The sequence below is a fragment of the Chionomys nivalis genome, chromosome 4 (genome assembly GCF_950005125.1).
Source record: "Chionomys nivalis chromosome 4, mChiNiv1.1, whole genome shotgun sequence".
Taxonomy (NCBI): domain Eukaryota; kingdom Metazoa; phylum Chordata; class Mammalia; order Rodentia; family Cricetidae; genus Chionomys; species Chionomys nivalis.
Window position 1 is genome coordinate 106,191,836 of NC_080089.1, and position 24,336 is coordinate 106,216,171.

At 38.9% G+C, this 24,336-nt stretch overlaps 1 protein-coding gene across 1 annotated transcript in view; it reads left to right on the forward strand.

Annotated features, from left to right (window-relative positions):
• The window catches only part of Smarcc1 (SWI/SNF related, matrix associated, actin dependent regulator of chromatin subfamily c member 1), a 113,054-nt gene that overhangs the window by 27,135 nt on the left and 61,583 nt on the right, over positions 1 to 24,336 (forward strand). Inside the window, exons 8-18 of the mRNA XM_057767246.1 lie at positions 2,275 to 2,350; positions 4,148 to 4,273; positions 7,574 to 7,695; positions 9,566 to 9,690; positions 11,162 to 11,221; positions 12,718 to 12,755; positions 16,452 to 16,573; positions 18,489 to 18,560; positions 20,273 to 20,386; positions 21,852 to 22,005; positions 23,522 to 23,635. Coding sequence (XP_057623229.1) covers positions 2,275 to 2,350; positions 4,148 to 4,273; positions 7,574 to 7,695; positions 9,566 to 9,690; positions 11,162 to 11,221; positions 12,718 to 12,755; positions 16,452 to 16,573; positions 18,489 to 18,560; positions 20,273 to 20,386; positions 21,852 to 22,005; positions 23,522 to 23,635 — 1,123 coding nt within the window. The remainder of the gene's footprint in view (positions 1 to 2,274; positions 2,351 to 4,147; positions 4,274 to 7,573; positions 7,696 to 9,565; positions 9,691 to 11,161; positions 11,222 to 12,717; positions 12,756 to 16,451; positions 16,574 to 18,488; positions 18,561 to 20,272; positions 20,387 to 21,851; positions 22,006 to 23,521; positions 23,636 to 24,336) is intronic.

A 24,336-nucleotide genomic window follows, 5' to 3' on the forward strand; every position in this document is an offset into this window, starting at 1 on the left:
AAAATCTCCCATAAGTTGTCCTCTCAAGTATTCTGACAGGAAATAGCTTTCAAAATACCTGCTCAGCAGTTACACAGAATCAGATACACTGGTGTAGAGACGGCTCAGGTCCTGTCTTCTCAAGGCTTCTTTTTTACTCATTTTTGTTAGTAACTATACGCTGTCTCCTCTCTTAACTACTTATATTTATACTTTATAATCAAAATTTTGGAAGAATGGAATTTATATTCCCCCATTATGCTAATCTTTGATTAGTATATTAATTAACCAACAGTGCCCCCCATCTTAAGTTTAACTATTCTAAGCAAATTCATGAGGGTGTGTGTGTGCACGTGCATTCATGCGTGTGTGTGTGTTTCTGTACTTTACTCAATTTAAAAAATCACTGGTTCCAGGTTACTTTTGAACTTTATTCAAAATAATGGCTATCATACAAATACTTGATTTGAATGTCCCTTGGTTTTTATGGTTTTTGTTATTTTAGGAATCAAATTCAAGGTCTTTCACGCGTTAGACCATTTCACTTTGTTTTATTATTTTATTGGATACTATAGTAACTTTAACAAGCTTTTCATTTAGTAGGTTATACTTAACATTTTCTTGGAAGTGGTTTAGCAATTTGTAGCTTGCTGATCAGAGGATCTTTGAGAGAGGAAATGTGAGAGGGAAGGATTTATGGGGAACATTTTGACAACGATGGGTATTCTAGGCTGTGAGGTGCATCATATATAAAGGGCATTCTGATCTAGTAGCATATGTTGACGATGCCACTTTGTCCTGTAATCTTAGACAGGAGTGAGTGAAAGCCTACAGTGCAGGATTTGATACCTTCGCAAGCCTACGTGATGTGATTTTGACTTTCAGTCTTAGTAGGTTGGAGTCTGTACCAGCTTGCTTTCTATTGGTGTGATAAAAGCCATAGCCAAAAGTAACTCTGTGAGGAAAATGTTTATTTGGCTCTATTGTTGAAGGGCAATTTAAGGTGGGAACCTGGAGGTAAAAATTGAAGGATTGCTGGCTACTGGCAGCATGCTCTGTCCACAGTGGGCTGGGCCTCCTCCATTAATCATTAATCAAGCGAACTTACTGCAACTGTGCCCACACTGTAATTTGGTGTAGGCATTTTCTCAATTGAGGTTCTTTTATTCCAGATTACTCTAGCTTGTATCAAATTGTCAAACAAAAGAAAACCTTAACCAGCTCAGAGTCACTGGAAAATTTTGAGTTGTAGAATGGGCTTACTTTTTGAAAAGATTATCCTATTGATACGTGAAAACCCTCAATTCTTGGGAAAGCAATGGGAAGGGTAGGACACTAGCAAGAAGAGTGGAGGAATATGAGTGTAGACTCGGGACACACTTTGAAGGTATACTTGGTAGTTGCTGATGGTTTCATCATAAGATGTGCTTTGGGGTAAAGTGAGTGTTTTGCCCTCACAGCAGTTGGCACAGTGGACTTGTCTTCTGTGAACATTTTGATGCCAGTGGAGCATTGCAGGATGAACTCTGAGGGTGCTTTTGGTTTGGAACAGTTGCTACTCATAAGCTATAGAATGTAGAACTGCTTATTGGGTTTGAGTTTCAGATTCATTTAAGGGACAGATGTAATATCTAAGAACTAAAGAATGACTGAAAACCTAAATGAAATAACTAAAAGGAGACAAGGAGACTCTTGTTTGAAAGCCCTGGATGCTAGTATCAAAGAAATTGTTAATGTTATATTTATATTATAATGTTTAGTTTGGAAAAAACTACAAGCTGACAGTGGAGACTGAAGGACTTAGTGATGATTATGAGAAAAAACAGACACCAGGTGATAGTACTGACTAGAAGGCTGCGTTAGGGGAGCAGCTTTAAGCAAAGGACTACCTCGATTTCAATTCTTTTTAACTAATCCAGACAATTTTAACTTGGTTTAATTTCATTGATGGTGGTGAAACTAAAGTGTGTCTGGTAATTCTGTTTTTTAAAGCACTATTGTGTAAGTATATAATGTGTGTGTGAGGGTAGGAGCACGCATTCCATGACACACATGTGGATGTGGGAATGGCTTCATGGAGTCAGTTCTTCACTTATATGTGATTTCTGGGAAATGAACTCAGGTTGTTAGGCATGTGTGACAATTTTTTTTTAACCCACAAATCATTGTCATTGGCCCATCATTTTACTATGTGTTCCTAATATTTGTAACACATATTCTTAATGGCTGAGTAGTCTCTCTAGTAAATAGACTTTGCCTCTAATTTTGTTTTGTTTTGTTTGTGATTTGCTTTAGCTATGACACTTGGGTCCACTGTAATGATGTTGATGCTGAAATTGAAGATCCACCAATTCCAGAAAAGCCATGGAAGGTAATGGGTCTGTAAAACGTAAATTATTTTTGACTGGACCTAGTACATGCCTTTAGTCCCAGTACTTGGGAGGCAGAATCAGGCGGATCTCTGTGTGTTAAAATCCAACCTAGATGACCAGAACATATAGAAAGACCTTGTCTAGAAAATAAAAACAAAGCCAATCCACAAATTATACTTGAAACTGGAGGTGGCTGGACAGTTAAAGAACTTGTTCTTGCCTGGCGGTGGTGGCGCACGCCTTTAATCCCAGCACTCGGGAGGCAGAGGCAGGGGGATCTCTGTGAGTTCGAGACCAGCCTGGTCTACAAGAGCTAGTTCCAGGACAGGCTCCAAAACCACAGAGAAACCCTGTCTCGAAAAACCAAAAAAAAAAAAAAAGAACTTGTTCTTGCTTAGAACCTAGGATCAATTGTCAACACCAGTGTTCTAGGAGATCTGACACACCAGGCACGCCTATGATACAGAGACATCCATGCAGACAAAATATTCTTACTAATATATATGAATAATAAGTAAAGAAAATAAAAACATACACAAATTATTTTTAGACACTGTAATAGCCTACAGTAAATTTGTATTTGATAAACTGTTACTACTCTGGCTCATGCTGTCCCTGACATTACTATGTAGTCCTTCCTGGCCTTGATTTTTGTAATGAGCATCCTGGTTAGTATTGAGATTACGGGAATAAGCCTGTGCCCAGGCTGCCATAGTGTTTTTAAAAGGGATGCATCATGATGGTCTCCTTTTAATGTCCTCAGTTCGAGAGAATATTCATGTCGCTGATGACTTAGTATCAAGGTTTTAGGAGTTCCTGAATGGTGTATGCTTGAGAAGAATCCAAAGCCAGTGCAGAGTGTGAGAAATGTGTGTTGTGAAGTTCAGAAGAGGGGTGCCTTGAACTAACATCTTTCAGCTTTGTTCCTGCCACCACGATGTCACCACCATTATGAACATTTAGCTCTCTGGAGTTATACTCCAATATAGACTTTTTGTTTTGTTTGTTTTGTCAAGATAGGATTTCTCTGTGTAGCTCTGGTTGTCCTGGAACTCACTCTGTAGACCAGGCTGACCTCTGACGCAGAGAGATCCGCCTGCCTGTGCTTCCTGAGTGCTGGGATTAAAGGTGTGCACCACCACTGCTTGTGAAAGATGTTTTTCCAGAGCAGCAGTGAAAGGGTCTTTGTTTGTTCACACAGTCCAGCCTTGGTAACTTCCTGTTGATGATCTTCCTTCAGAAACACCTTTTTTTAAAAAAAAAAAAAAAAAGAATTATTTATTTATTATGTATACAACATTCCTCCCATGTATGCTTGCATGCCAGAAGGGGGCACCAGATCTCATTATAGGTGGCTGTGAGGCACCATGTGGTTGCTGGGAATTGAACTCAGGACCTGGAAGAGCAGTCAGTGCTCTTAACCTCTGAGCCATCTCTCCAGCCCCCAGAAACACCTTTTTAAAACACATTTTTAAAAGTAGAGCAGAATTCTTTTTTTAAAACATACAACTTGAGTGCTAGGCAGGGTGGTGCACGCATGTTTTTTTTTCTTATTCCTATTCTAAATATTTGTCTCTTTCTATCCTTGAATAAGTATAGTTCTGGAACTTTTTGTTTGTTTACAAAATTGTGTGCCTATCAGAAAGTTCCTATCCTTCATTAGATAATTATTCCTCTGGTGGGTTGGACTTTACGAGTATTAGCTGTCATCTGCTGCGTAGTCCTGAGGACCCTGACAGAAGAGGAGGGAAATTTCTAGTGTCAGATGATAATTGAGTCAATTTGATTGGTTTTAGGTTCATGTAAAATGGATTTTGGACACTGACGTTTTCAATGAGTGGATGAATGAAGAGGACTATGAAGTGGACGAGAACAGGAAGCCAGTGAGTTTTCGTCAGCGAATTTCAACAAAGAATGAAGAGGTATTTATTCTGCCACTGTTTCTTGGCCGTGTTTGCCTTTTCTTTTTTCTTTTCCATGTTTCCTTTCTTACTGAGCTGCCACACGCACACCAAGAGACGTCACCTACAACGTACATGTACAGCCGACTCTTGTCGTCTTGACAGAAAGAGGGATGGAAATCTGAGTGAATCATTAGATTTTAAAATGGGTCAGATAGTACGGTAGTTGTACAGCTGGTTTCCTCCACCAGATTCAGGTTTTAACATTTTCAGTTAATTTTGTAATATATGTGGTGTTACATATGTATGTGCACTGATTTGTCATACATGGTATCTGGACAGCAGAAGAGCTGGGGCTTTGAAGCTGCATTGTGGGTGCTAGGAATCTAGTCTCGGGCCCCTTCACCCTTGACCCCCTCCCCAGCCCTAAGTTGTTTTTTTCAGTTATTTTTGCTTTATGTGCACTGGTGTTTTGCTTACATGTATGTTTGTGTGTTGCCAGATTTCCTGGAACTCAAGTTGTTGTGAGTTGCCATGTCCTTACCAGCCTTATGTTTTACTTTTTAGATGTATTTTAAAATTTAGCCAACAAAATAATATATACATAACTTTCATATTCTTCAATAATGTATAAGTATACAGCCTGACCTCTACCAGTTTTCCATAGGAAATTCAATTTCTTTATTTAATATAATTCAGTAAATTTTTCAGTGCAGAAACAATAGTACAGAAATACTGGTCTTAAAATATCCTGAGAATTAAAATGCCATATTGTTCTAGGAGTAGGGAGTTTTCTATTTAATGCTCTTTATTTATTATTGAGCCCAGGTTCTTTTTTATATGAAGATGACCCAGTGAGACCTATTACTTCATTCATATGCTAACCTAAAAACTGTGTTTAAATGAAATTCAAAGTTCTGGGTGTTTACTCATGATTCCATAAAAAGCACTGTTTGTGCCAGGAATGGTCCACGCTTTTAATCCCAGCACTCAGAAGGCAGAAACATGCAGATCCATGGGTCTGAGGCCTGTGAGTTCAAGCTAGCCACAGTTACAACGTGAGGCCCTGTCTCTTAAAAACAAACAGAACCTCATCATTCGTAGGATTTGGTGTCGCAAAGAAAGTTTTGTAACCGTTGAGCATGTGTGACATCCAGTGGAGAGACCCGAGATTCTAAGATAATTCTCATCTGTGACTACTGGATTTCTTTTGCTTTTCTTATTTCCTTTCTGTTTTGTTGTTTTAAACAAGTGTTTGCTGTGTAGTCTAATTACTATGGAGTCCAAGCCAACCTGAATTGGCAGTTCCAGCCTCAGGCTGTCCAGTGCTTGGTATTATAAGTGTATTTCACCGAGCCTGGCTTGCTCCTTTTCATTTTATGTTTTCTTTGGTGTTTATATTTGTGTCTGTGTATAAAACCACTAACAGAAAATAGATATAAATCTCATATTTTCGTATCTGTTACCTTAATACTAACACATCTTTATCACACTGTTTATTTTGTTCATTTTTAATTTTTAAATATTTATGTTTTTGTTTTTTGCTTTTTTTTTCAAGGACAGGGTTTCTCTGTGTAACTCTGCTATCCAAGAACTCACTCTGTAGACCAGGCTGTCCTTGGACTCAGAGAATCACCTGTCTGCCTCCCAAGGACTGGGATTAAAGGCCTTGCCCTCCATGCCTGACCCTAATCTTGACCGTAATCTTTTTTTTTTTAAGAACAAGTAGTTCCCATCTTGTTTACCTGTTTCACTCTTTCTTCTGAGCTGGGCTGCCCAACATAGATAGTGACTATCCTGTATTTCATGTATACAAGTGGCTTTTTTTTTTTTTTTTTTTTTTTAAAGATTTATTTATTATGTATACAACATTCTGCCTCCATGTTCACCCGCATGCCAGAAGAGGGCACCAGATCTCCTTACAGATGGTTATGAGCCACCATGTGGTTGCTGGGAATTGAACTCAGGACCTCTGGAAGAGCAGTCAGTGCTCTTAACCACTGAGCCATCTCTCCAGCCCCTATACAAGTGTTTTTGAAGTGCCTAAGGAGATGTAAAGAGGGTATTGGGTTCTCTGGAACTGGAGTTAGACAGTTTTGAGACCACATGTGGGTGTTGGGAACGGAACCTGAGTGTCTGGCAAAGTAGTAGCAAATACTCTTATCTGAGATGTGTCTCCATCCCCCCAAAATTTTAAAAATATTTAGTTTGTATTTGTTTTGTGATTTGATTGTTAATAAAAAAGTTTTAAATTTTGGACCTGTTCTGAGAATTATATATCTCCTTTAATACTTAATTTTTCTTTTGCTGAAAATCCAGTCTCATCTAGGGCTTTTCAAATACTTGCAAACCTTCTGCCACTTTGGAACATTTCATCCTCAAAGTATTTTATTAGTTTTTTTCAAGGCAAAGCTTTCTCTGTGTTATTTTTGCTGTCCTGGAACTCAACTCTGTAGACCAGGCTGGCCTCAATCTCTTTTCTGCTTGCCTCTGCCTCCCGAGTTCTGGGATTATAGGTGTGCACTTGTGTACCTAGCTTTCAGAGTAGACTATTTTATAAATGACACTTTTTTTAAATTTTTGTTTTTTTGAGACAGGGTTTCTCTGTAGCTTTGGAGCCTGTCCTGGAACTAGCTCTTGTAGACCAGGCTGGCCTCGAACTCATAGAGATCCGCTTGCTTCTGCCTCTTGAGTGTTGGTATTAAAGGTATGCACCACCACCGCCCAGCTTATAAATGACACCTTTGACAGTGTTATTTGACCTTGTACTTTCTGTGTTCAGTAGCATGTTTCATTTATATTAATAGTTACCAAACTGCTTCTTTATCTGGGAGCACTAATGTTGAGCACTGGTGTGTTTTGTTTTGTATGCTTTAGTATGTCTTTATTGTGGTATACTCTAACTAGATGTGGAATTCTGGTTAGCATTTCAGTTTTGCTATATTGCCTACTGCAGTGGATCTCAACCTTCCTAATTCTGCAACCCTTTAATATGTTTCCTCCTGTTGTTGTGATCCCCAACTATAAAATTATTTTGTCACTAATTGTTATTTATTGTAATATAAATACCTGTGTTTTCCTATGGTTTTATGCAAGCCCTTCTGAATGGGCCATTATACACCCCAAGGGTTTGTGACCCACAGGTTGAGAACCGCTCGCTTTGTGGATCAAGAAAGTTTTTTCTGTGCTGGTATTTGGTGCTTAGTGTTGTTGCTTCATTTTCTGTGATCCAGTGTATGAAAAGTCACCTTTGGACACAGGTTTGTGGAAACTGAGGAGTGACAAATTTTCTGATTCCTTTTTTTATTTACTTCTTCCTAGCCAGTCAGAAGTCCAGAGAGGAGGGATCGAAAAGCATCAGCTAATGCCCGAAAGAGAAAACATTCCCCCTCCCCTCCTCCTCCCACACCCACAGAATCCCGGAAGAAGAGTGGGAAAAAAGGGTAAGATGTTTGTAGCATGTTTCGAAGTCTGTGAGAGAAAACTCTAGTTTTTATATTCATGTTGGAGTTTTGCCAAAAAATAATTCCTTTTGACTTTTTTGAAGTCTTTTACTTTGATAGCTTGTCTTTTAGCTTGTTTTGGTTATTGCATTAGAATTTTTTACTTCTGATTGCACGCGTGCATGTGTAGGTCCTCACCTTTTACCATGAGTGTGGGTCCCAGGATGGAGTTCATGCTGGCAGGCCATGTGTCTGAGCCATCCTTCCAGCCTTATAGTTTTACAGGAATCTTATATTTCGATAGTTTTAATAGAAGTTTTATTTATATAAAAACACTTTAGATACAATCATTTCTCCTTGTGGGTAAGTACATATTGGAAAGGTGTCAAGTAAGGAATTCTTCCTGAGTGCTGGTATTAAGGGCGTGCAGCACCAGCAGTATGCTTTGTTAAGTTTGTTTTATTTTGAGTCGGGGTGTGTAGTCTTGTCTGTCCTTACCTCAGTATGTAAGCAGGCTGGCCTCAAACTCATGAACATCTGCTTGCCTCTGCGTGAAACAGTCTAAAGTCATTTGATAAGAAGAAATCTCAATTAAGAAAATGCACCTACCAGATATCCCTGTGAGCAAGTCTGTGGTGCATTTCCTTTATTGATGTTTGATGTGGGAGGGCCACTGCTAGACTGGTGGGACTGGGTGTTTGAAGGCTGATTTAGGCGTTGGAGAGATGACTCGGCAGTGAAGAGCATTGACTCTTCTAGATGTCCTAAGCTTAATTCTTAGCAACACAGCTCACAACTGTCTCTAGTGGGATCTGATTTCCCTTTCTGGCATAAAGGTGTACATACCGATAGAACACACTCATACATGAAATATTAAAAAAAAAAAAAAGACAAACAGGTTGAGTTAGCTATCTAGTAAGTAGCGCTTCTCATGCCTTCTGGTTCTTTTTTTCTGTCGTGTATTTTCTTGATATTTGTGTGTGTGTGTGTGTGTGTGTGTTGAGACAGTTTCACCATGTTTCTTAGGCAGGCTGACAGCATCCTTCTGCCTTGCCATCCTAAGTGCTTCAGTTCTAGGCATGTGCCACCATATCGTGATGTAATGCTTTGTTGTTTGTAGCACACATGAATTAGGTGCTGATTCTGTCTTTTTTATAATTCCTCAAGTATGAAAATCCTTTCCATCTTTATTTTCCAGAGTATTTCCAGAGTATACCATTTGTTTTACAAATAGTTATATTTAGAAAAAGAGCCCTGATAGTTTTCATGAAGAGCATAAGGAGTTTTTAATACTCGAATGATAATCTCAAGAAAATACAGTTGTCTGTTTTCTAAACCTTTTCATTTGATTGTGTATAGGCTGAGAGAATGCTGTATTTTTTTTTTTTTTTTTGGATTTTTGAGACAGGGTTTCTCTGTGGTTTTGGAGTCTGTCCTGGAACTAGCTCTTGTAGACCAGTGTATTTTTTTTTTTTAAGCAGGTGTTCTTTTATATTCTCACGAATAGTAGGATGACTGTTCTATTTCTTTTCTTTTTTTGGGGGGGGGGTTCTAGACAGGGTTTCTCTGTAGCTTTGGTGCCTGTCCCGGAACTAGCTCTTGTAGACCAGGCTGGCCTCGAACTCCCAGAGATCCGCCTGCCTCTGCCTCCCGAGTGCTGGGATTAAAGGCGTGCGCCACCACCGCCCGTCCTGACTGTTCCATTTCTTAACCAGTCGCTTAGTTTCAGCCTTATTTGATGTTTCTTGAGTCAGGTATCTAATTTATTTATTTATTTTTTTAAAGTTCTGAATATAAATAATAATTTAGAACTTCAAATATTTTGCTAAAAGTATCTCTAATTGCCCTTTTTCTGCTTTGTATATATCAGACAAGCTAGCCTTTATGGGAAGCGTAGAAGTCAGAAAGAAGATGATGAACAAGAAGATCTTACCAAGGACATGGAAGACCCAACACCTGTACCAAATATAGAAGAAGTGGTGCTCCCTAAGAACGGTTGGTTTTCTTCTGCCTAACGCTGAGCGGTGCCTGTCACTTCACCATACAACTTGTAATGTCATGTTCGGGGTTCTTCTTTTAGTTTTTTGAGATAGTACCTTTCTGTATAGCCCTGGCTGTCCTGGAATTCACATGTAGGCACAGGCTAGCCTGGGATGCACAGATAGCCTGCATCTTTCCTGAGTGTTGGGCTTGTGCCACTGTTCCCTTACCTTTTAATATGAATAGATTTTCTTCTATAAGTTAAAATATTCTCACTTTCTCGTCGGGCGGTGATGGCGCACGCCTTTAATCCCAGCACTCGGAATCACCAGAGGCAGGCGATCTCTGTGAGTTCGAGACCAGCCTGGTCTACAAGAGCTAGTTTCAGGACAGGCTCCAGAGCCACAGAGAAACCCTGTCGTGAAAAACCAAAAAAAAAAAAAAAAAAAAAAAAAAAAAGTTAGTTACTTAATGGGCTATGTTACATTTTTTGTGATTTCTTTATTGATTAAATATACCAGGTACATAAATTTAAACCTAGCTTTTGTATAGTATTGTGTAGTGAAGAGGCGAGCAGACCTGATTTTCGTCCCACCCGGCTCCCGCACAGCTAGCTTAGCCCCCCACGTTTGTTGTTTTCTGCCTGCCTCTGCCTCCCCAGTGCTGGGATTTTAAAGCTATGTGATACCACACCAGCGTTTTTTGAGACAGGGTTTCTCTGTGTAATAGTCTTGACTGTCCTGGAACTTCCATTTTAGCCCAGGCTGGCCTTGACTTCACAGAGATCTGTCTGCCTCTACTGGATTGCTGGGATTAAAGGTGTGTACCACCAATACCTTTTTAAAGAGAAAATCCAAGCCGGGCGATGGTGGCGCACGCCTTTAATCCCAGCACTCGGGAGGCAGAGGCAGGCGGATCTCTGTGAGTTCGAGACCAGCCTGGTCTACAAGAGCTAGTTCCAGGACAGGCTCCAAAACCACAGAGAAACCCTGTCTCGAAAAACCAAAAAAAAAAAAAGAGAAAATCCATAATGTAAAAACATGCTAATGGTTAATACACCAAAGTTTTGAATATCTTGGATTGATAAGTTCACTTTTCTGCGTTTGTAAAATAGAAATATATTCTGTTTGAGTGATTAATAATAGAATTATAGAAGTATGGCAGGTAGTTTATTGTCTTGAGGCCAAGCCCATGATTTTGACATGAAATTGAGTAGTGAACTCCACTGAGGTTATAGTGATACCCATATGTATTCTGTTCTGTCATGTTGTTTGTACTTTTGCTTATTTGATGGTAATGGTGTTTTGTCTGCAGGTATGTGTACCACACAGGCCCAAGGAAGTTGTAAGGGGGTTTCAGATCACTTGGGATTACTGTTACTCTGAGACTCTTGCTCTTAATTGCTTAGCTGTCTTTTCAGCTTCTCACTGTATATTCTTAAAATTGAGTGACTATTTCCTTTCACACATGATTTTTCCTCTTCTAGTGAACCCAAAGAAAGACAGTGAAAACACACCTGTTAAAGGAGGCACAGTGGCAGATCTAGGTAAAGAAACCATATACAAATGCTTTCTCTTGACTATGTCTGAGCCTTAAATCCTGCTTACTTTACTGCAGATTGTTACTTTCGTTTGCTTTGTTCACTACTGTCCAGGGATAACCAACAGTCTTCTTACTGTCGTCTCTGATTTTCTTACCATGATCTGTTGTTTGTGTTCCCAGTGACCTCCAGCTGCTAGTGCTTGGCATTTTCTCATAGACTAGCAAAAACTTGACAATATTTTATTTTCACTTGAAAATAGTTTTCTTCTGAGTTTTAGAGAAAAAATTCTAATTAAAGTACTGTTTTCAGGGGCTGGAGAGATGGCTCAGCGGTTAAGAGCACTGACTGCTCTTCTCAAGGACCCGGGTTCAATTCCCAGCACTCACATGGCAGCTCACAACTGTCTGAAAATCCAGTTCCAGGGGATCTGACACCTTCACACCAATGCACATAAAATAAAGTTAAATAAACCATAAAAATTTAAAAATAAAAAAAGTACTGTTTTCAATGGCCCTGCAAATGCTTGCATTGTTAGAGGTTGAAGAATATTCACAATATTCATCATGTGTTTAAGGCTAGCCTTGAACTACGTATTGAATCTCAGGCCAGCCTTGGCTAAAGGACCTCATCTATCCCCAACACTAACCTCTCTGAGCAAAATTTAACTTTCTTATTTATAATTGTATGTGTGATGAAAAGGGAATTGAATCCCCTGGAACTGTAGTTAATGGAGGGTTGTAAGCCACCATTTGGATGCTGGGCACTGAACCTAGGTCCTTTGCAATAATAGCAAATGTTTTTTACTACTGAGCCATCTCTTCAATTACCTAATTGCATTTTAAACCCCCTTTCCCCCAGGGTTTCTCTGTGTAGCTTTGGAGCCTATCCTGGGAGAATTCATTCTGTAGACCAGCTGGTCTTGAACTCACTGAGATCTGCCTTTCTCTGCCTCCCAAATGCTCGGATTAAAGGCTGTGCCACCACCTGGCTAGATTTTTCTTTTTATAATCAACATTTATGCCTTAGATTTTCTTTACTCAGTAGATATCTACATTTTTTTTTTTTTTTCTTTTTTAAAAGCTGAAATTTTACTGTGTGTTCAATACTGGCCTTAAACTAGAGAACTGTGCCACCATGCCCGGGTCAGTCACTAGTGCGTTTTGCTCTCTTCCTTATCCTGGAATCAAGAAAACCATTTGCCCTTACCCATCCTTAGGATACTGCTGCTTCAGTCACATCTCTTACATGGTAGTCAACAAGATCTTGCTGTGATGCTATGATTATGATAGCTGGTAAAAATGAAGTTTTCGTTTGCTGATAAGTCCTTCCATCTCCACATATTTGTGTAAAATGATCGTTTATTTATATTGGATATTTTTTAATGATGATTTGTTTTATTCATTTTCTCTGTCCAGTATTAGTTTTGAAGACTATAAAGATTTCACATAATTCAAAATAGCATTGAGTGATTATTAAAACAACTTGTTTTGATTTTGCAGATGAGCAGGATGAAGAAACAGTTACAACAGGAGGAAAGGTAAAAGTTCATTTTGTCCTGAGCTGAGAGAAGTTTCTGTTGGTCATGTGCACTGAGCAGAAACAGAATTTTCTGTTTCCAACCTTACCCGGATCTGAGAATGTCCTTCAATTACTTACTGTTCCTCTAACCTATCCCACCTGACTGCTGATAGTATCACGTCAGGTTCACGGAATGGGGAATGTATCTGAGGGGCTTGTGTACGTTATGGAAAGGGCACCTACTACCTCATCCCTTAGCCCATTCATTCCTCTTTTTTTGACAGGGTCTCCAGTTTTTGCTCAGCCTGGCCTGATTCTTCCTTCAGTGAGTGGGCTGTCCTGATCTCCTAAGTAGTTGAAATCAGGGCATACACTACTGTACCTCTTTTTCTTTTTCGAGACATATCTTTTTTTTTTTTTTTTTTTTTGTTGTTTTTTGTTTTTCGAGACAGGGTTTCTCTGTGGTTTTGGAGCCTGTCCTGGAACTAGCTCTTGTAGACCAGGCTGGTCTCGAACTCACAGAGATCTGCCTGCCTCTGCCTCCCAAGTGCTGGGATTAAAGGCCTGCGCCACCACCGCCCGGCCTCGAGACATATCTTTAAACTATTGTCCAGTTGGATTTGACCTTGAATCTCATGGCTACTTTTTAGGATTACTGTCATTAGCGACTGCATCCAGTTAAATTTCCTTTTTCCAAACAGGCCGGCAATATGCATCTTGCTTTATAATAAAAAAAATTTATTGAAAAAAATCTTAGTGTTTTTGAAGGGTCACCCTCATGTAGTATAATTTTTAATTTTATTCTCTTCTATTTCCAAAGTAGTCATCACAATTTCCTACATTGCTGTTGGTATGCCAATGGATTCAGATGGGTAGTGTACCATGTCCTGCCTTGATTTTCTCACTTTTCTCTTTGTACAGGTGTAATGTAGATTACAACTAAGGTAGACTAATTTAACTTTTCTCAAGCTTTAATTTTAATTTTTTCACAGATTTTTTTTGGGGGGAGGGGCATGACACAGATTCATTTTTTTGGCCGTGTGTTTGTGTGTGTGTGTGTGTGTGTGTGTGTGTGTGCCACACTGTTTTCAGTTGCCCATGGATACAAGGAGTTTCATCCTTTGGAATCTGTTATGTGCTACCAGATATGGGTGCTGGTCACCAAACTTAGGTCATCTATAGGACGACAAAATGCCTTTAACTCCTGAGGCATCTTATTACCCTCAGACTTTCTGATCACCTGCTTTCCATTCGCCAGTTCTGGTGTAGAGACCGATCTGATGATGCTGAAAGGTGTTAGATGTGAGGTAGGACCTTCCTCTTTTTAAAGGGGGATTGGCAGTTCCAGTCAAACTCTCAGGCTTGATTATAATAATTTTCTAGTATTGCCTGGAATTCTTAAACGTTCCATCTGCTTCTATGATTGCTGTGGTTAAAGCTGTATACCACCATGCTTGGCAATATGTACAGTTAGCATATAAGTTTCTTTGAATGACTTTTACTTGCTAAATATACTTGTAATAAAATTGCTCCAAAGTAGCATTTAACATTATATTGATTTGTTTTATGTATATATGGGAAGATTTGTAATAATATTTAGATATTATTTATTGATAGGTACCCTTTTTGTTTGTTTGGTTTTTTTTTTTTTTTTTTTGAAATGGTTTTTACATAGCCTTCTCTGTCCTTGAACTCACTGTGCTGACCAGTTGGCTGGATCTCAAAGATTATCCAAATGTCTCTGCTTCCCAATTACTTGGATTTAAGGTTCAGTAGGGTTTTTTCTTTGTTTTTTAAGACACTGTCTCATATAGTTGAGGAAAAGGCTTTCCTCATATTCACTGTGTGGCTGAGATTGCCATTGACTCCTAATTGTCCCATCTTTATATCCTTATTGCTGGGATTCTAGGTGTGTGTTACCATAGCCAACTCATGTAACTTAAATTTGAAAGAGTGAGATATGGCTGGTGTTGGCAGAGTTCAGGGCCATCTTGGTGTACATATTGAGTTCTAGGCCAGTCAGGCCTATACAGCAAGGTTCTCCCTACTCTCTCCCCCAAAAATTTAGAATGACTCTTCTAATAAATCTCTCAGTGCATTTGTTTTCTTATTGTAATTATTGTGATCACTGACTTTTCTTTGTTTTTCTTGAGGAAATACTAATTGAGGGAGGACACTCTTACACAAGGTTTAGATACACAAATATGATGAAAGGCTGATAATTTCCCCAGAATTTACTATATAGAAGAGATCCTTCTCAAACTGATTTTTCTTTTGTCTCTGCCTCCTAAGTTCTGTGATTAAAGGTGTGTGCCACCATACCTGGCTTCCATCGTATGTATGCTTATGCTAATCACGAGGAGGCTTTTAGATATTTTCTGAATGTTTGGTCTATCTTCTTTGGAAATTGTCAGGCATGGTGACATGGCTTAACTGATAAAAGCAGTTGCCGTGCAGTCTTCTGAACACATGTAAAGGAAGAAGTAGAAAAACCAGCTCCAGCCGGGCGGGGATGGTGCACGCCTTATTCCCATCACTTGGGAGGCAGAGGCAGGTGGATCTCTGTGAGTTCGAGACCAGCCTGGTCTACAAGAGCTAGTTCCAGGACAGGCTCCAAAACCACAGAGAAACCCTGTCTCAAAAAACCAAAAAAAAAAAAAAACAAAAAAAACAAAAAAAAAACGGCTCCACAGTTAACCTCTGACCTTCATACAACATCCACTCCAAAAAAGAACATAAAGGACAACAATTCAGACACCTACAAGATGTGACTGCCATTTGTAGAGTGTAATCTGAGATAATCAGTGAAGGAAGTTTCTGAGATACTCAGACCATGTCATTATAAACTCAATAGGATTGGAACAGGGTCTCAATATTTAACACAGGCTATGTGTGTGTTGTGTGTGCATTCAGTTTTGAGAGAAAAAATTGGGGGAGTTGCGTCTCCTACATGGGGGACTGGGACTACTCTACAATATATGCCTTTTAGTTGCACTTCTTGGATGTGTGTTATGCTCATAACTTACTACTTCTGTCTGTTTTTCTACAGAAATACTTAGTTGCTTTTGTAACTCTTGAATTGTTATGAGGAATCAACTAGGTGTTTAGGGCTATTAACAGGCACTTTTAGTATTTGGAATAGAAGCAATCTTATCATTATGCTTTGTTAGAATCTTTCCCCTTTTGTAAGTAATGTAAAAATTAAGTATTGATTTACTTTCTTAAAACCATTGTGAAGGACTTTAGAGACATCACCTTTGCTGTTCTTTGTAGAGTACTCGGTTTGATTCCCACCACCACATGGTGGAGCTCATAACTGTCTGTAGAGTTAGAGGAACTGATGCCCTCTTCTGGCATCTCTAGATGTACATGTTGGAATACACTTAAAATAACAGTTTCAAAAACTGAAAAGTTCTTGTGAGAAAAAAGATTTGGTACCTGTTAATTCTTGATTATGAAAGTGTTTCTTTTTTTTAAGAAAATTAATTTTGTTATTAGATAATTTGAGTGTTCTTTTATTTTGATAAAAGAAAAAGTAAAGTCTATTGTCAGTGCACTGCTTTTATCCCCTTAAAAGTAAGAAAGATCTGTGCTTGAGAACTGTTTTCCTGCTCCTTCCGGTTGGCTCCACTGTCTTAATTTTGTTTGATCTAGTATTTGTGTGATTTGTCTGCAGTTTTTTCTCTGAGCTAGCTTGTCTTTCATATTTTTTCAGGAAGATGAGGATCCTAGCAAAGGTGATCCTAGTCGGTCTGTTGACCCAGGGGAAGATAATGTGACAGAACAGACCAATCACATCATTATTCCCAGCTATGCGTCCTGGTTTGATTATAACTGGTGAGTGGGCTTTATCCCCCTGAGGGGTGGGAACGCTGATATTCAAACTGGTTTGTACTGTTTTGTTCACTTCTGAGTCACCCTGAATAAAGAAGATGGGCGGCTATTTATTTAATTATTACATATTCTTAGGTTTTGTTGTTGTTGTTTTTTGTGTTTAATCATCACTGTGCAGTAGTTTTGTTTTTTTTTTAAATATTTATTTATTTATTATGTATACAATATTCTGTCTATATGTATGTCTGCAGGCTAGAAGAGGGCACCAGACCTCATTACCGATGGTTGTGAGCCACCATGTGGTTGCCTGGAATTGAACTCAGGACCTTTGGAAGAGCAGGCAATGCTCTTAACCACTGAGCCATCTCTCCAGCCCTGTGCAGTAGTTTTTTTTTTTTTTTTTTTTAAATATTTATTTATTTATTATGTATACTATATTCAGTCTGTGTGTATGCCTGCAGGCCAGAAGAGGGCACCAGACCCCTCTACAGATGGTTGTGAGCCACCATGTGGTTGCTGGGAATTGAACTCAAGACCTTTGGAAGAGCAGGCAATGCTCTTAACCGCTGAGCCATCTCTCCAGCCCCCTGTGCAGTAGTTTTTAAGCTGTGGGTTGTGACCCATTTGGGGTTGCATGTCAAGATATCCTCAATAGCAGATATTTGCATTACATAGCAAAATAATAGTTATAAAGTAGCACCAAAATAAGTTTATGGTTGGGGTCACCACACAGGAGGCATTAGGAAGGTTTGAGAATCACTGCTATAAGGTCTTGTTTTGTAACCCAGGATGGCCTCACTTTTGCAATTTCTAGGTTGGATCTTAGTCCCTCTTTTTCCTTATTTGTTTTAAAATTGTTTAAAAACAATTTAGAAGTAAAAGTTGTTTTAAATACAAAGTTTCATAGATCACTGATTTGTTATGTAATTAATACTTAGCATGTTGCCTCTCTGGAAAGCTTTCTTTGGAACCCATATGTCATCACACATACACACACACACAAATACACACATACATCTGTAACCAAAATCTTGCTACATAGTCAATTCACATAGAGTTTGCTAGGCCTAATCTTTTTTTCTTTGACTCTACAGTGTTTCTGACCTAAAAAAAAACCTTAAAAATTATCAGATATCTTTATATATAGTTCCTTAATAAGAGCTGACAATCCTTGACATATTTTAGTTCATCACAGTTTTGAGGGCTAGAAGAAGACAAACTGGTGTTGAGGAATCTAACTATTATAAATTCCAACTCTCTGATGACTTCGTGGTGTGGCCATACTTATTACTCACTTTGTTTTGTTAACTACTTTCCAAAGAAATCTTATCATTTTTTGCCATTTTATTGCCATAATGTTATAGAAAATGAAGTAATAAAATTTTTATTTTCCTCATAATTTTTGTTTCTTTTTGAGACTGGGCCTTGAGGTATACCCCAGGCTATCATCAGACTTTTGTCAGTCTTTACTGTTTCTCAGTTGTTGGTGGTCCAGACTTGAGCCACTCTTCCAGTAGAAGTTTTTTACTTAATTTAGACAGTAGACTACGATGTGTTATATGGGTCACAAATTCACAACGTTTTAACTGTGTTGTTTCTTCTTCTTCTTTTTTTTTTTTGGTTTTTCGAGACAGGGTTTCTCTGTGGTTTTGGAGCCTGTCCTGGAACTAGCTCTGTAGACCAGGCTGGTCTCGAACTCACAGAGATCCGCCTGCCTCTGCCTCCCGAGTGCTGAGATTAAAGGCGTGTGTTGTTTCTTCTTACATGTAAAGGAAATTGTCCAGTCAAACTAATTTTAGCAGGAAGTACTCAGTTTTTGGATTTATTAGTTTCCCTTTGAAAATTGAGTAATGCATAGCTCAAATTTTAAGATTTAATTCTTTAAAAAAAAAAACAATCTCAATCTCTTTTCTTTCAGTATCCATGTGATTGAACGGCGTGCTCTTCCTGAGTTTTTTAATGGGAAAAACAAATCCAAGACTCCAGAAATGTGAGCCTAGTGTTTATAGCACTTTAATGTTCTTAGCATGGATTTGTGACTTTAGTTTTATGTAGATGAGTGTTTTGCCTACATGTGTATTTATGTGTATCGTCAAAGTGCAGTGACTATGATGGCCATGAGAGGGCATTGGGTCTCCTGAAGCTGGAGTTAAAGCAGGCTTTCTTTAACTGAGCCTTCTCCCCATCCTTCCTGATTATTGTAAAGTCATAATTCTCACTCAGTTGTTACTGTTGAGTTTTTTGTTTTTGTAATTTGTGAATCGTGTGTATATCACTCAGAAATTATTCATATCTTATTTCTGCACCATTATTACTTCAAAGGAACTTGTGGTTTTTCTTCTTTCTAAACTTCATATTATATGTATATCAGTTCTAGCATTTAAATATTAAATCTAGTAAATGATGTTTAATTGAGGTTTGTCATAGTAGCCTTGAATTGTTTCTATGGGTGTTACATGCATTTACATATAATGGTCTGATGGGGAATAGAATCTTTATCCCCATGGTAAATTATTACTAATTACAAGCATGTTATATAGTTCCATCTAGCTGCAGTTGAATTGGGTTAAATTTCCTAAAGCATTGCTTTTGCAATAGAATTGAAAGAAACTAAGGGCCTGGAGAAATGGCTCAGAGGTCAAAAGCACTGACTGCTCTTCCAGAGGTCCTGAGTTTAATTCCCAGCAACCACAAAGTGGCTCACAACCATCTGTAATGAGATGTAGTGCCCTCTTCTGTCATGCAGGTGTACACGCAGGCAGATTATTGTATATATAATAAATAAATACATTTAAAAAATAAAGCAGTTTGAAAGTTTAAAAAGGAAACTGGAAGGAAGTTCCTTTTCAGGAAGCATTTTTGTCTTTCTTTTGACCCATTGTCATGTATTTCTGGAAATTTGTTTTGTTTGTTGGCTCTTTTTTGTTTGTATTTGTTTGAGATCACTCTCACTACATAGACCAGGCTAGACATCCAGAGCTACACAAAGAAACCGTGTCTTGGGGGACAAACAAACCTTGTTGGTAGATGTCACAATCCTTAACATTTTGAATTTTTAAAAAGTCTTTGTGGCAGAAATCTGCAGTAGTATACTTTGGAATCTTCTGTGACATTTAGTCTCAGAAGTTTTTTCTTGATTTTGTTTGCTTTTATCTTGTCTTGAATTTGATCTCTTTGGTTGGTTGTCTGGCTATGACTTCCTGAATGGATTGCCCTGAGAAAGCATATTATTAGGTCCAGAGCCCAGTCCTTGGGTGGAAAGTAAGGGCGGTTCACTATTGAGAGCACAGGCTGAGATGCCTTGAGTTCTGGTCTTCTCACTTTCCAGCCCTCAGTCCCAGGCTGCTTTTCAAATGCTCTGTGCTTCAGTTTCCTTAGGTGTGAAGTAATAGAAGAATCTGGGTATCAGGTGAACAACTTCACAGACAGTGTGGAGAACACTGCTTAGCAACCAAGACTAGGTGACTTTATGTCTTGTTACAATGTACTATACATCTTACTGCTTCTGAATTTATTAGAATTATTTATATTTTAATACAAAATATCAGTGTTGTTTAACATTGCCATCGTTTTTCTTTCTTTTTTTTTTGCCTATGGTTGTCAAAGATTTTGAGTTTTGGCTTTGGGAATCCTTTATCTGAAAGACACAAATCTACCTTATAAATTTTGTCCTTGGTTTTTTTTTTTTTTTTTTTTTTTTAGATATTTGGCATATCGAAATTTTATGATTGACACATACCGTCTAAACCCCCAAGAATATTTAACCAGTACTGCTTGTCGGAGAAACCTGACCGGAGATGTGTGTGCTGTGATGAGGTACGTGTTTGGCGTTCTGTTCTCCAAGACTTTCGAGCTTCGTAGATCTACCTGATTCTGTATTTTTGTTACTTTCCTTCACGTGTCTCATATGTTCCCGTTTGATCTTGAGGTCTGGTGGAAGGGCTCAACTCTTGTGGAGCAGGAGCTACAGGCAGTTAGGAGTAGCCCGGTACGGGTGCTGGGAGACAAATTTGGGTTTTCTGAAAGAGCTTGACTGGCTCTTGCCCTCATCTGACCAGATTACCTGTATACCTTCTTCATTGCACTCAAAATTATTTTGGCTTTTTAATAGTTTTTTTAGTAATTTGTTCCTGGACTGGCAGCCTCCAAATCATGACCTGGAGACTTATTAATTATGAATGCTCGGCCAAGCTTAAGCTTGTTCCTTTTTTTTGTTTTGTTTTTTTGTTTAGCTTTATTTTTATTTTTTATGTGCATTGGGATGAAGGGTCTCAGATAATCCTCTGGAACTGCAGTCACATATAGTTGTGAGCACCATGTGCGTGGTGCGAGTTGAACCTGGGTCCTTTAGAAGAGCAGTCCCCTAGTCTTGTTTCTAGCTAGAATTTTTTTTTTTTTAAACTTAAATCAACACAGTTTCTTGAGTCTGTGCCTCCCTGAGGGTTATTTACCTCATCTGTGTAGTGTCCACATACTTTACCGTTTCCTTTGTGTCTGCTTGGCTCTCAGTTGGCTGGCAGGCTCCCGTTTTCTCTCTGCCTAGCTGTTGACCATTCAGCTTTTTAAATCAATCAGGTACCTTAGACTATGTAAAACATGAACACACTTTACATAGTTAAACAAATATTCTGTCCCACAAGACTGTTGCATAGTTTATAGCTTTTGATTTGTAGTCAGATCATACAATGACAAGGGATTTGAGCGGGAAGTGTATATACCATTTCAGGAAATTGGGATTGTCTTCTGAATTTGCTCAGAGAATGACTTTTTTTTTTTTTTTTTTAATTTATGTCTGTGTGAGGATGTCAGATCTTGGAGTTACAGACAGTTATTAGCTACCATGTCGGTGCTGGGAATTGAACCCGGGTCCTCTGGAAGAACAGTCAGTGCTCTTAAACACTGAGCCATCTCTCCAGTGCCGAGAATGACTTTTTTCATTTTGGCCTAAATAAGCATTTGTTAGTATTTTTAATTTGTGAATAAAACTATTATTTGAGGGTGCTAGCAGTGAACACCTTCAATCTCAGCACTTGGAAAACAGCCATACAGAAGTTTGTGTATTCAAGGCCAGCCTGATCTTTATAGTGAGAGGTGCCAGGGCTACATTGTAGTGCCAGCTCAAATATAAAACAAACACCCACAGTTACTCTCCCTCAAACAATCAAGATGCTTGGATGCAGAACATGTGTTCTTTATTCTAGTTTTTATCAAGTGCATGATTATGGGTTCACAGATAAGGTTGCTTCATTAGATTGTAATGTATAGAACTTTCATCTTTCAGGGTTCATGCCTTCTTAGAGCAGTGGGGTCTTGTTAACTACCAAGTTGATCCTGAAAGTCGACCCATGGCAATGGGCCCTCCTCCTACTCCTCATTTCAACGTGTTGGCTGACACGCCTTCAGGGCTTGTTCCTTTGCATCTTCGGTCACCTCAGGTAAGTTAGGTTTTTCAACTCTTGAGGTCTACCTTTCATTCTTGATCTGATTGGAAGTTCTTATTCTGGTGATGGGGTTCATTCCCTTAGTGCTGTTTCTTAGCTGATAGTTTTGGAATTGTATATCTTGGTTTTCATTTCTCCAAATGTAAAAGTTCAGAACGGTGTGAATATGTAATATTCAAGGTAATATTGCACCACCAATTCTGAGACATTATACTATGACATTATCAAAGTTTTTGTTACTCTTTAGCTCTTTATCTCTTTGCCGTTAATGTCACTAGTAAATACGCAGACAGTAAACTAACTTGTCATTCAGTATGTGTCTTGGAAGCGTACATTTTAGAACCTTTATTAATAATTACTAAAGATTTCAGAAATATATATATATACATTGTTTTTGGAAGACTAGTGAGTATATAAAATTAATAGTAGGATTTCATACTGTATTTCCTCTTTGTTGTGAGAGTATTTTTTTTTTTTTTTTTGGTTTTTCGAGACAGGGTTTCTCTGTGGCTTTGGAGCCTGTCCTGGAACTAGCTCTTGTAGACCAGGCTGGTCTCAAACTCACAGAGATCCGCCTGTCTCTGCCTCCCGAGTGCTGGGATTAAAGGCGTGTGCCACCACCGCCCGGCGAGAGTATTTTATTTTATGAGGAAAATTTCCTCTTTGACTTAAGGGAGCACCAAAAATACTTTTTTTTTTTTGGTTTTGGTTTTTTTTCAAGACAGGGTTTCTCTGTAGCTTTGGTGCCTGTCCTGGAACTAGCTCTTGTAGACCAGGCTGGCCCCAAACTCACAAAGATCCTCCTGTCTCTGCCTTCCGAGTGCTGGGATTAAAGGCGTGCACCGCCACCACCACCTGGCTGTTTTTTGTTTTTGAGACAGGGTTTCTCAGTAGCTATGGAGTCTTGGAACTCCTCTGTAGACCAGTTGTGACCTTGAAGTCACAGAGATCTGACTACCTCTGCCTTTTGCTGGGATTAAAGGCGCGCGCCACCACCACCTGGCAATACTTGTCCTTTTGGTGGTGAGTTTATTACCAGTTTACTGTGGAGGTATATTTATGTTATTGTTGTTGTTGTTATTTGTGGCTTGACCCAAAGTGGTTTTTTTGTTTTGTTTTGTTGTTGGTTTTTTTTGTGTGTGTGTGTCATTTTTTGAGACAGGGTCTCACTTTGTAGCTCTGACTGTCCTGGAACTCACTTTATAGACCAGGTTAGCCCTGACCTCACAGAGATCACTTGCCTTTGCCTCCTGAATGATGGGTTTAAAGGAGTGTATCACTGCCCTCAGCTAAGATATTTAGGAGCCAATGTTGACTGGAGAGATTGCTCAGTGTTTAAGAGCACTGACTGCCCTTCCTAAGGACCCACGTTCAGTTTTCACCACCCGTGTGGTATCTCACAACTGTCTGTAACTCCAGTCATAAAACAAACCAAAAACACCCCAAAAACTTTTATTCCCTTAAATTTGAACAGATTAATACAGTTATTTGCCATTTATCTGCCTCATAGGTCCCTGCTGCTCAGCAGATGTTAAACTTTCCCGAGAAGAACAAGGAAAAACCAATTGATTTGCAGAACTTTGGTCTTCGAACTGACATTTACTCCAAGAAAACACTGGCAAAGGTAAAGACTTTTATAAACCCACATGGACCACCACTTGCATGTGTCTTTTTATGAATCTCTGATAGGAGCCAGCAAGGTTTCTACTGATGTCAAATGCATTGCAGTAGTCACGTATATGATTAACAGAGGCTTAAAAATAATATGGATAGTATTTTATGAGGACAATACAATTTGAAAAGTAAATTAGAATATACATTAAGAATCAGGCGTTAGCATTGTAAGCCTCTGAATTGATTCAACAGATTATTCTGATTACAAAACAGGTTAGTGAGCTTAAAGCCCTGTTTACACACTGAGCCAATGAGAAAAACAACTCGATAGTGGTGGAGAAAGGACAAAGCAATACGAACAAAGTGCGGGAGACATGTTGTCAGCAGTCAGAAGAATTAATTAATCAACAAAGGGAGGACTAGGTGTCTTAGGGTTTTCTTTGCTGTGAAGAGACCATGACCATGGCAACGCTTAGGAAACATCCAATCAGGATGGCTCAGTTAGTTTCATAGGTGCAGTTCATGATCATCATGGCAGGGAGCAGGCAGATGTGCTGGAGCTGAGAGTACTACTCTCACAGGCTGCAGGAGTCAGCTGAGACGGTACCTGATCATAGGTAACCTCAAATCCAGTCCTGTAGTGACACACTTCCTCCAACAAGGCCATTCCCAGTGAAACAAAGCCTCATCTCTTAGTAGTACCACTCCCTG